Here is a 13026-nt window from a genome sequence, read left to right as displayed (position 1 = left end):
CTAGGGTTTAGTAAACAAACATATGAAATTTTCCACAAATTTCTTCCTCAAGTTTTAAAATCTCTCATTTCCAAAACTTGAAAATTATTAGTATGTCAGGGAAAATTCCCTTCAAAATAAAAAGAAGCAAATGAGTTAGATTTAGGTTTTTTTTAATTGTGGGAAATTTTCTTTATATACCATTATTTCTGATTTTATTATAAGTACACTGAACAACCTCAAAAGATTCAATTGGCCCCATTCATGGTAGATTTTCTTCATGAGTCCAAGAAGAATAGACAAGTAAATATAAATCCTGCTACCTTACAAACTATCTTAATGAGCCATAGTATCTCATGGTATGTCAAATGGCAAGTCTTTTTATGATCTTTTTGCTGAAGGGTACTATTGAGATGGTCTCTTTCAGGGATGGGGAAACTGTGGCCTTGAAGTCATATGTGACTTTGACTCAATCCAAACTTGGAGGGCCTAGAGGGCCACAGAGGTCGTAGGTTCCCCATCTGTAGGACTCATTTTATGTTTTAAATTATCTACAGATGATAAGTGACTTTCCTGAAATCACAGAGCTAGTAAGTAGTAGTAATTTGGTAGTCTATCAATTTCTTCTGACATTAAGTGGAGGTCTCTTTGGATGGACACATCCAGTTATCACCTTCTTTTATTAATGCATTGGAGAAATATTTATTAAGCATCAATTTGCAAGGAACCATGTTATGTACCATAGGAGATGCAAAGATATACTCATTGTAATGTTTCCTGCCCCCAAAGGGAGTATGATCTAGTTGGGAAGATAACATTGAGAGAGAAATAGCTGTAACTTATATGATTTATGGCTGAATCTATGGCATATTCCTGATTACATGAACTTAATATTGCTGTAAAAACAGACTCTCAAGAACAAGTATTAAAATTCCTGAAGATCAATTTCAAAGCAAAATGCGAAGATGCAAAAATGACATAGTTATTGATGAATATGTCATCTATTAAAGTGGCAAAAAAGGGCATAGAGATTGCTCAGGATAACAGTTCTTAGTAAACAATATTTAACAATTATTAATATTTAGACAAAAGTTACACACTAAAAGTGCTAAAAATCTACCACACTACTAGAGAAACTGAACCTTATACATGTTAAAATACTCTCTTTGTAAATGAAATGAAAAGACATAAAGAAGATGTAGCTTGTTGGAAGGATAGTTTCTGTGGTCTCCTTAGAGATATGATTAAAGGACTTGGTGAAATTGAGTTCATTGTCCATAGAAAGGGAATTAGTAACATACTTTCATTGGACACTTGGTAGTCTAGTGGAATGAGCACTGGATATGGAAGGAGAAGACCTGTGGTCAGATTTTAACTCTGCCACTTATCAACTGTGTGACCTTGATCAAGTCACTCATCATCTCTGGGACTCCATTTCTTCATCTGTAGAATAAGGGGAGGTTGGCTAGATGGCCTTTAAGACATTTTCCTGCTCTAAATATATAATCTTATAGTTTTCTTTTGTAGTGCTCACGACTTGACCAAATAAAGCACTGTTAAAATACTTGCATCTTAATCATCATTGTGTCAATTGGCATAATACATAAGTAGACAAGTGTTGTATTCCTTTTTCATTTTTTTAATAGGTCCACTTATTTCACTAGTTGCTACATCTCTTCCACCTTTCTCTTAAAACAGCATTCAAATCTTATATGCTTGTGATAAAATATTGATCATTTAAGTACACCAAGTTATTTACCTTTTAATATCAATTACTTAAATATAGCTTTATTCTCATGATATTATGCCGAAATGAAATAGAAAAAAAGTATGCTTGTTTCATGTCTGCACTCATTTTACCATTTGTGAATGTTATGCAACTCTTTTTTAAAATGTTTAATTATGTAAACATTTGATTATTTTAATGACCAATTTGTATACATTATAGTCAGATAAAATACTGAAAACAGCATGGTATAGTAGAGAGTTTCGTACCTGGAAGTATTGTATCAGGAAGGCCTAGTTTCAAATTCTACCTCTTAGACTATCTTTGTAACCATGAGCAAGTCTCTTAACCTCCATGAGCTTCTGTTTCCTCATCTGTAAAATGAAGGTAATAATAACTGTAATAACTGCCTAATTGGGTCAGTATGAGCCTGAAATGAGTTAATATATGTGAAGTACTTCAGAACATTAGAATGCTCTATAAATGTGATTTGCTATTGCAAGTGTTATAATTGTTATCCCTATCAATAACTATAATTAAAGGAACTACAGAATATTAAACAATATAGAGACTGTATATTTTTTCCTCTAGGTTTTTATTTCTCAGATTTTTATTTATTTCTCAGATGGCCCTATAATTTTTTCAAGAGGTCAAAGATCTTGTAAAATATGCATTGAAATTGCATCTACTGGTCACTACAAAATTTTTTTTTATTAATTTTATTTATTTTCAGTGTTCTACAATCACTACCATATAACTTGGACTTTTTCCCCTCCCTTCTCCCTCCCTCCTTCCTCCCCGAGATGGCATACAATTTTATGTAGGTTCTACACATACATTCCTATTAAATATATTTTCACTATAGTTATGCTGTGTAGAAGAATTAAAATGAATGGAAGAAATCATATAACAAACCAAAACGTAATACAAACACACACAAAAAAAATGATCTGCTACATTCTGCAATTGAATTCCATAGTTCTTTCTCTAGATGTGGAAGGCATTTTGCCTTAAAAGACCATTGGGAATTTTTTTTTAAGTCCTTGCATTGCGATGAAGTTCCAAGTCTACCAGAAAAAAACTCGCACGCTGTGGTCATTGCTGTGCACTAAGTTCTCCTGGTTCTGTTCCTTTTGCTCAGCATCAGATCATATAAATCTTTGTAGGCCTCTCTGAAGTCCTCCTGTTCATCATTTCTTATAGCACAAGAGTATTCCATTACATTCATATACCATAATTTATTCAACCATTCCCCAGTTGATAGGCATTCCCTTGATTTCTAGTTTTTGGCCACCACAAAGACTGATGCTATAAATATTTGTGTATATGAGGGACCCTTTCCCATTTTTATGATCTGTTGGGGATACAGTCCTAGAAGAGGTATTGCTGGGTCAAAGGGCATGCATATTTTTGTAGCCCTTTGGACATAGTTCCAAACCACTCTCCAGAATGGTTGGATGAGCTCACAGCTCCACCAACAATGAATTAGTGTTCAAACTCTCCCACATCCTCTCCAACATTTATCATCTTCCTGTTCTGTCATGTTTGCCAATCTGATGGGTGTGATGTGGTACCTCAGAGTTGTTTTGATTTGCATCTCTCTAATCAATAGTGATTTAGAGCATTTTTTCATATGACTATAGATATTTTTAATTTTTTCTTCTGAAAACTGCCTGTTCATATCCTTTGACCATTTATCAAATTGGGGATCACTACAAAATTATTAAACAACTAACATATAGAAAGCAAAAACTCATTGATTTAGAGATAGAAGTAATCTTTGAATTCATATAGGTCAGCCCCCTTCTTTTATAGTTAAGGAAACTAAAGCCCATAGAAGTAAAATTACTTGCTTAAGGTCGTACAGGTGGCAAGCTGGAGAGCCAAGGTTTGGAAACAGGTTATCTGATTACAAACCACCACCCCTTTTACTATATCATGTAACTTCCCAAAGGATGTGATGAAATAACAGTATCAATGCCTAGTGACATCTATTCAAATCAGAAATAAAAATAAAGATGTGGTAATAGTATTTAGAAAAGGTTGTATATTGTAAAGGTAGAGGAAAGGTTGACAAATAGTGAAAAAATAAATAAAAAAAGAAGAAAAGACAATCAGCAAAACTTTTTTTTTTTTAATATTTAGAAGAAACTGCAAGAAAGTTCAGAAGAGTATATAGAAAACCAGGGCATTTTTATGCATGCTATTTTGTTGACTGAGTTGTAATCTTAAGTTGCTTATTTGAAGTATTTTCAGTAAATTATCAGGCCAACAAGAATTTATTAAACACTTACTATGTCCCATGTAGTGTTTTAAGCTCTGAGGATACAAAGAAAGTCAAAAAATAGTCCATTGTTCTTAAGGCATTCACAGTTTAATGGGAGAGAAAACAGGCAAACAACCATGTACAAACAAGATATAGATAGATAGATAGATAGATAGATAGATAGATAGATAGATAGATAGATAGATATAGATATACATAGATATAGATATAGATATGCATATCTAGATAGATAGATAGATAGATAGATAGATAGATAGATAGATAGATAGATAGATGATAGATAGATAGATAGATAAATAGATAGATAGATAGGGAATCATCTCAGAGGAAAGTTACTAATATTAAGGATGACCAGGAAAGACTTCTTGGAGAAGGTGAGACTTTAACTGAGACTCCAAGGAAGCAAGGAGATAAAGATGAGGAGGAAGACAGCCAACAGGAGATGGAGAGTTGTGTGTGACGAATGGCAAGGCAACCAATATCATTGAATTGTAAAGTACACAGAGGGGAATTAGATGTAAGAAGACTGGACAGGTGGTCAATGAGCATTTATTAAGTGCTCACTGTGTGACAAGCACTGTACAAAGCATTGGGATACAAAAACAAGCAGAAATAGTTCCTGCTCTCAAGGAGTTTATGTTTTAATGGGAAAGACAACATAAAATAAGGATCTGTAAAGGAAGTGGGGTAAAGAGGGCATGTGAGGATAGGGGGGAAAAGAAGTACCTAATGGAGGTTATTATAGAAAAAGTCTGCAGAGTCAGTACAGCCTGGAAAATTAATGAAAAGAGCTGTGGTTAGTCTGACCCTCCTCTTTAAAATGGAGGTACTGGGAGAAATTAAACAATCAGGGGAAGCAGCAGCAGGACAGATGTTGCTTCCAGTGTGAGAAGTCTAGGAGTAAAGTAAACTTTAAGGTGAAGGAAGTTTCTGTAGAATGGCAGAGGAATCCTACAGAGTCAGAAGTGAAGCCTGGAAAAGAATGAATGAGAAAGGTTTGAAGGGTAGGAAGAGGCATTTATGAAGGGCTTCAACATTCAAGGAAAGGATTTTGTATTTGATTATGGAAATAATAGAGGAGTTTATTGAATAGTAGGGGGTGGGAAAACACATATGGTCAGACTTGCATTTTTGGATTACTTAATAAAGAATGGGCAGCAGTGGGGAGATACTTGAGGCAGGGAAACCAATCAGCAGGCTGTCACAGCAGTCAAAATATGAGGTGCTGGAGACCTTTACCAGAGTGGTGGCAGTAGAAGAAGAGAGAAGATAATATAGAAGAGAAAATTTCCAAAGGTAGATAGGACTTGGGAACTGATTGGTTATGGAGGATGAGAGAATAAGGAGTCAAGGATGACTCCCAAGTTGTGAGTCTGGGTAAGTGAGAGAGGATGGGGGAGTCCTAGACAGTAATAAAGAAGCTAGGAAGAGAACAGGGTTTGGGGGAAAGGTAATGAGTTCAGTTTCAAACATGTTAAGTTTATGTTGCCCATGAGATATCCAGTTTGAGATTTTCAATAGACAGTTGGAGATGTGAGAGTAGAGTTTAGGAGACTAGCAAAGGTTATAGTATTTTTTTATTGTCTATATTTCAAAGACTTCCTGGTACCATGGAAGGTTCTGTAAATATCTGTCTCAATTAAAAATTATATAGATCGATCCATTGATGCTCTTGTTTAAAATATCTGGACAGAATCACAATTAATATTAGGAATGGTGGAATGAGACCATTACATTCCCCTTAGAACTGTTTGCCTTAGTTGTGAGGATAAAGCTCACAATATCCCAGTACTTACCAACATACTTCATCCTTCATCTGTCTTTTGCATAAACTCAGAAAATATCAAATCATGTTGTATATATGTCTTCTATGACAAGAAGTAGATCTATATGCTAATTTAGTTGAAGAATCCAATCAAATATGGATGTATTCTTACTTTCTTCCCCTGAAATGATCCTACCCAGATTCCATAGGTCATGGGAATATTATTCTCTGTGTTTAAATTCATAAAATTTATACTTATGGTACTATTTATACATATATATACATATATATATATGCATGCATGTATCAGTAACAGATTTATAGAATGTTGGAGCTAGAAGGTACTTCAAATCTCATCAAATTCAATCTAATCATTTTTTGAATGAGAAAGTTATACTCCATCATAGGCATGTGCTCCAGAAAAGTGTTTGTAAATTTTTTTGTTTGTAATTTTTTAAAATAAAAAGCACAGCATTACTCATAAGATACTTAATTGATGCTTTCAATTATGATGAAAATTTGTAGCTTAAAAAGGAATAATGTACTTTCACAAAGGAAAACTAAGGGCCCCAAAGCAAAGAAGCTATTGATGGTTTTTTCTTTCTGTTTGAATTCTTAGGTGTCCTATTTCCTCCTGTCCATGAATCTTCTTTTATTTCCTCTATTTTCCTTTGGCATGAAAAGATTGATTAATAAGAATTAGAGATGGCAGATATTAACAGTCTTGTGGAGATATCAATTATACTTTTTCCCTTATTGGATGATATACATCTATATTAATTATTTTATATCTCTGTGTGAATGCATAAAACCAAAACTACTTAATCTTTTGTCTTTTGTGTCCTAGCTATTTTATCTTGTAAACTGTTATGTACTTCAATATAATAATGGAGAATTATGTTGGGCAAAAAAAACCTTCTTTTATTAAAGATGCATTGCAGGGAGATATTACAACCACTAGTATAAAAAATGTGATTAGCTGTAATATCTTTTAGTCATATTTTAGAGACATATTTAGCACAAAAATGTACTGTTTGGGAATTTGGCTAAGAACCTAATGATGTGAATAAATCAGTTGCTAGTTTACAGGAATGAGAGTACTTTATTATCTTATTTTTATTTGCTGCATCAAAACTGAAAACTAAGTGCATGTCTCTGTGTGTATGCGTGTCTGCATGGCATAGTGAGGCAACCGAGTAAACTTCTGTTTCATTGTGGTGACACCTCAAATATGTGCGTGCCTTCAGGGCCATTAAGAGAGAGTGACTGAATTTTATGTGCTCTTTTTTTCCACCTGCCTCTAGTAGAGCTTATGAAGGATCAAAAGAAAAATCTGTCCTAGTGTTTGTTTACTTTATAGGAGCTCATAGGGATGAAATAGCCCTAATGAATGGCCTGACAGTCAATATACATCTCCTACTGGTAAGTTTGCTTTCCCAACAATCTTTAAATACATTTTTGGTTCCTGAATCTGATGTTTCTTTATCTTTAATTCATGAACTTGTGGTGGTGTATTTATTTTTAATAAGTTGCTAGATTATTTTCAATCTTACCATAAAATGCTAGATCATAATATAATGCTTTTTTCATAATCATAAGCTTTTAAGGGCCTTGAGATCAAGATCAATTATTGTTCAGAGATAAGGAATAAGAGCTATAGAAGAAGCAAAAGGAAACTGCTTTCAAAGAATACACAAAACCAATTTTTTTTAAATTATAGGAGATAACAGATATATTGCAGAAAATGGTCTTTAAACATTGCTGCCTATGAATATCAACACAAACTCAGTAGGATCCTGGATGAGTGTTTTGGGGTTATTTTTAGGTGTAAAGGGAAAGCAATGAATGAAAAATTAACAAAGAAAATGTGGTACTTTAACATCCAAAATATTCATATGTATTTTTGATTTGGGATCTTGTCAGTAACTTAACATTTTGAAAGTTTGTACCATCCATTCTAGGTGTTTTTGTGTTCACCTATACACACATTTGACACACTTTTTAAAATTAGCAGATTTATTACTGATTTTTTTCTCTTTTTCTAATTAACCTTTATCTCACTTTTAAACTTCAAAATCATTTCCAATATACTATCACAATGACTTTTTTTTGTAGCTATATACATATATAAACATTTTTATATGCAAAATTCAACAAATAAAGCAACTAAATTGTGAGTGTATGCATCATTCCACTTCCACAGGTGCCCCACCTCTCTTCCTTGAAGGAAGACAAGTGTTTCTTCTTCCGGGACTACATTTGGTCATTGCAATGATAGGAGTTTAATAACATTTTAGTATTATTTTTATGTTATTATTTTCATGGGACAAAATGGAGAAATAAAATGTTAGTGTCACTAACTGTAATATACATACACCCTAGTCCTCCTAGAAGTTGCTCCTTCAGAAATGAAGGCTACACTTTGCAAAGTAAAATTAATTATGATTCACGGGACAGTAAATGACAGTTACTTTATGGTAGGTCTAAGGTAACTTCAAAGAAGCCTGAAAATTAGCTGAAGTCTTAGAAACAAAAACCAAAAACCAGCCAACAAACCAATTAAACAAACAAACAAATGGAAATGAAATTGGCAAACTGAAAATAACAAAATATATTTAAAGTTACTGTTATGGAACATGATGTTAAAGAGTCCTTGACCATTTAGTGAAGATGAAGGGCTCTGCCAATTAAATTTCAGTAAAAATTACAATATTTTCTTTGTTTTCCTATTTATTAATATTTAATGTATAAGCATTTATATTTACTAAATATAAAGTATTTAATTTACATTCAATACATGTAAAGTATTTATTTACATGCAATAACTATGTAAATAAATACTTGTTTCTATTTTAATTACAATGTTACTTCTTCCCATGCTTCTATCTCCTTAGTGACATTAAAGTTCTCATCTTTTTTAATTCTTAAGTTCAATTAATTTATGTTTGTAAAATGTTTGGAGATCATAAGATAACAATTATAAAGTGATTGAATTTACAAGCCTTATTAATATCTTGTCCAATAAATCCATTTCGTTTCAGTTATCATTTTTTAAGCCTACACCAACACGATTTAAAATTCTTCTAGAAGGAAAAGCTTTTCCTTCTGACCATGTAAGTAACTTTTAAAAATATATATATATGTATATTTGTATTATTTTCCTCTTTTTTTTGAGAACATCAGTTGTCTGACTTGAATGTTTATTCCCTAGTCTTTTCCAAGTAACCTTACCAAAAAAAAAAAAGATCTGTCAAGTGCTTTTGATTTAGACATTTTTTATAGATTGTAGCTTTATTCCTTTTGTTCAAGTAAAATGTGTTAAGGGAGGAAAGATTGAATAGAGGCATTGATTTATTAGTCTTTTTAAAGACATTGAGCAAACCACTGGCCTAAATCAACTGAAGTTATAAATGTTTTATTAATTTTTGTTGTTTTATTTTATCAAATCAATACAAACCTCTTTGCTTTAACCCTTTAGCCTCCCACAACACATGGAGGTGTCTTTTCATAACTAGCTAGAAAATAATGTTTCATGCAATATTTTATGATGAAAATCAGTTTTTTAAATTTTATTTTCTGGTATATGATTCACTGATATATTCCTGCTATTGCCACTAATTTACTCAACTCTTAGAAGTTAAGGTATTTGAACTTTAGAGATAACACAAAATAGACACGGTTTTGTTTTTTTTTTTTTTCAATCCTGATACTAAGTAAATTTTAGCTTTATCATTTAATGTGCTTTATTTCGGCTTTTATATAATTAAAGTTGTAGCTCTGGTTGAACTGTTTGGTGTATCTGTGCAAAAGTTAGGAAATACTTGGTTTCCATACACTGCCTCTGACTTAGTAGCTATTTAAGTAAGGATAGGCAAGTCACTTAATCTTGTAGCCTCAATTTCAGTCAATCAACAAACATTTGCTATGTGACTGCTCTAGCAAAAGCATCATGTTGTTCTTTTAAGGCTGCATGATTATCACATGTGATACTCTCATTTATGTGTAATTTCAAATCTTGGAAAGTTCATTCTTCATAACAGTTCCTTGAGTTCAGAAGTACAAGTATTTTCTCTTATTTTACAAATGAGAAAATGCATTCTGCATCATGAAGTGATTTGGTCATGGTTACAAAACTAGTCAGTGTGTGAGGCAGAATTTCAATACTTTCCTACCTACTCCATGGCTTATACTTGATCCATCACTTCATATCACCTCTAAGGTAAGGCACATAAAATACTTTGTAAACCTTACAGCTATCAATGAATTTTCTACTACTAGTATTGTTATTTCCCAATTCATAACCACACTCTTAGGGGTGGTGACTTCAGTTCTCAGGCTGTAAACTTTGGCAGACTTCCAGTTTCTAGAAGGGTTTGCCTCAACCATTTCTAGCCAGGAAATACACAGGACCTTGGCCTTAGTCTGTTTATCTATCAACCATCTTCATTTCTCTCATATCATACTAACCATTACCTTCTATTTTAAAGTTTTCAAATAGGAGTGAAGGAACACAAGGGGTTGTAGCAAGTATATCTTGACATACTAAGCGATTCTGACAAAATAGTTGAGACATAATTGTACTTTTGTACACTAATTTCACAGGGTTATTGTGAGGCTGAAATTAAATGTAAGTAAAAAGCTTTGCCAACTTTAAAGCACTACACAAATGCCAATTACTAATGTTATTAAGATAATTATATGCAAATCATATGACAAGAAAGGATTCAACTATTTGTTTTCATCCTTTAGTTATTTCCAATGAATAACTTACTTATTGAATAAATTTTATTTTAGATGGGTTTTTTCTTTTAATAATATTGTAATCCTGTTAAAGAGTGTTCTTGTATCAATTATTCCAACAGTAACCTTTTTGAAAATGCCTCTTACGTGCTGGGCATTGTGCTAGATTCTAGGGATGCAAACACATGAACATTTCTTGCATTAGGAAGATAATATCCTGATGGACAGCTACATAATATACAGAGTTAAGTAAACAAAATATATACAAAATAAAGAAGTGGAATAAAGAAAGGAAATAAGCATTCATACAGAGCCCTCTATGTGCTTGGTACTATGCTAAATGTTTTTTTCAAATAAGCGGAGGAGGAAGAAGAGAAAGAGAAAAAGAAAAAGGAGAAGGAGAAGGATAAATGAGGGAAAGTTGAAAAAGGTGATTATAGCCTGCTTTTCTTAGTAATTTGACTGTTAGAGGGAATCTGGGCAAGTTGGTAGATAGCAGAGAGGCAGCTTTGGATAAGGAAAGGTTAAAAATTAGGATGAGAGAAAATTATTGAATGGATGAATTCTCAGAGGAAATAAGATGATCTAAGATCCAGGAGAATATAAGTAGAAGGATTGGTATTGCTAGTAACCATCTTAGTCTCCAAGGCTGTCATAAGTAGGAAAAAATGGGGGATGATATTAAAGTAAGGGATTAGAGAGAAGAGGAAGCTGGTCATAGAGCGCCTGAGTTTTTTTCCTGTGAAATGTGATGCAAAGTCCTCTGACCAAAGAGAGAGGCTGGATTTTTTTTTTTTAAATAGAGCTACCAAGGACTTTTGTTTTGAGATAAGCCAGAGTCTAGAACCAAGACTAACTCCTTCATTTGTAAGAAAATAGAGATGAAGTCCCTTGCCAGCCTTACATAGCTAGTTGTGGGCAAAGCCAAGATCAAAGCTGGGGTTTGATTCTCAACCTCTGACTCTCAGTCAGTGCTCTTTGTACTATGTATTTCTCACATGTCTAGAATTCTTTCTTTGCCATGACACAGAGACTCAATCAGAGTTTTTTCTGTGATACCATCTGTCTCTCTGGTTCATGTTATTCCCTGTGGCCAAACTGAAATCTTTCTTGACATTGACAATAGCTGACATCTATATTATTTTACAGCATATTAAATAATCTGTTACATTATTAATCTGAGCTTCACAATAATGATCTAAAGTAGATAGTATAGGTATTATTATCCTCATTTTATAGATAAAGGAAATGAGGCTTAGAAATGTTAAACTATTTCTTGACATCTAGTAAGTACCATTTGTGGGGCATAAGCCTAGGCATTACTCCAAGTATTACATTTTTTCCCATTACACCCACTTAGCTTTAGAGTTTTGTCATTCAGTGTGAGCTATATAGCTATATATTGGTTGGGGCATGGTGGTATGGATTTGATTGGTAATCTACTCTCAAAATCATTGCTATCTTTCTTTTCGTCATAATGGCTCCAATTTAATTGGCCATCATTCTTTTCCCCTCCAGTATGCAATTGAATCACAACTACAACTTCATGGGCTAGATGTGGAGAAAAGCATGGTGATGATAAAACCAAGACAGGTGTGTAAGAAAGAAAGGAGTATTTATAATTTATCTGTTTAGAATTTATTATCAGTATTTTTGTGCTTTAACTGATTCTTCATTACCCTTCCTATTTATTTTACATTAATAGAACTTAAAAAGAAAATCATCCTGTAATATTGTTATATTTGAGAATTTTTCTTTGTCAGAAATTGGAACTAATGACTTAAACTTTCCTTCCAAGGGCATTAAGTAATACAGTCTAAATACTGATTTGTTAATATCACTAGAATATTTAGCATCCTTGAAAGAGGTGCGAATTATATACAAGTCTTAGAAGTCAAAATATTGCTCATGATGTATCCTATTGAAAGGGGGAAAAACAATTCGCATTTATTAAGAGTTTGCTTTGTGCCAGGCACTGTGTTAAGCATTTTATAAATATCTCATTTGATCCCTGCAAAGTAGGGGCTATTATAATCCCTACTTTATAGCTGAAGAAATTGAGGCAAACAGGGTGTGAAGCCTTGCAACATTCAGTCACCATATACACATTCTAATTGTCACTCCTTTCATCTCTTAAATTTAAAACCAAACATTTTTCACCCTCCTTAGATCTGCTACCCTTGTCTTTTGACAAGAAAGAAGTCATATCTAAGGAAGATAAATTTTTCACCTTCTGAACATCCAGTCTGTCGACTTCACCATAGTCTATTTATGTGGCCATGCTTTAAAGGAGCTTTAAAATACAAGACCATTTTCGTTGCTAAATCATCCTATTGTTAAGACACATCTACTCTATAATAATTTTAAAAAAGAAATACAAATCCTGCTGCTGTGGATTGGTAATATGACACAAGATGAATAATACTAAGTGTAGTATAATTAAATATAATTTATATATAATATATAATAAATATAATTAAATAAATGTGCATTTTGTCTGGACCAATGGTCATTTTCTCTTAAAGCTTC

At 32.9% G+C, this 13026-nt stretch overlaps 1 protein-coding gene across 1 annotated transcript in view; it reads left to right on the top strand.

Annotated features, from left to right (window-relative positions):
* Nucleotides 1–13026, top strand: part of KYNU (kynureninase) — a 156300-nt gene that overhangs the window by 64852 nt on the left and 78422 nt on the right. Inside the window, exons 5-7 of the mRNA XM_072613189.1 lie at nt 7118–7179; nt 8799–8870; nt 12016–12090. Of these exons, the coding sequence (XP_072469290.1) occupies nt 7118–7179; nt 8799–8870; nt 12016–12090 (209 nt within the window). The remainder of the gene's footprint in view (nt 1–7117; nt 7180–8798; nt 8871–12015; nt 12091–13026) is intronic.

The sequence above is a fragment of the Notamacropus eugenii genome, chromosome 5, assembly GCF_028372415.1.
Source record: "Notamacropus eugenii isolate mMacEug1 chromosome 5, mMacEug1.pri_v2, whole genome shotgun sequence".
Taxonomy (NCBI): Eukaryota; Metazoa; Chordata; class Mammalia; order Diprotodontia; family Macropodidae; genus Notamacropus; species Notamacropus eugenii.
The sequence above is the reverse complement of the archived record's forward strand: the minus strand, read 5'-3'. Positions and strand labels throughout refer to the sequence as shown.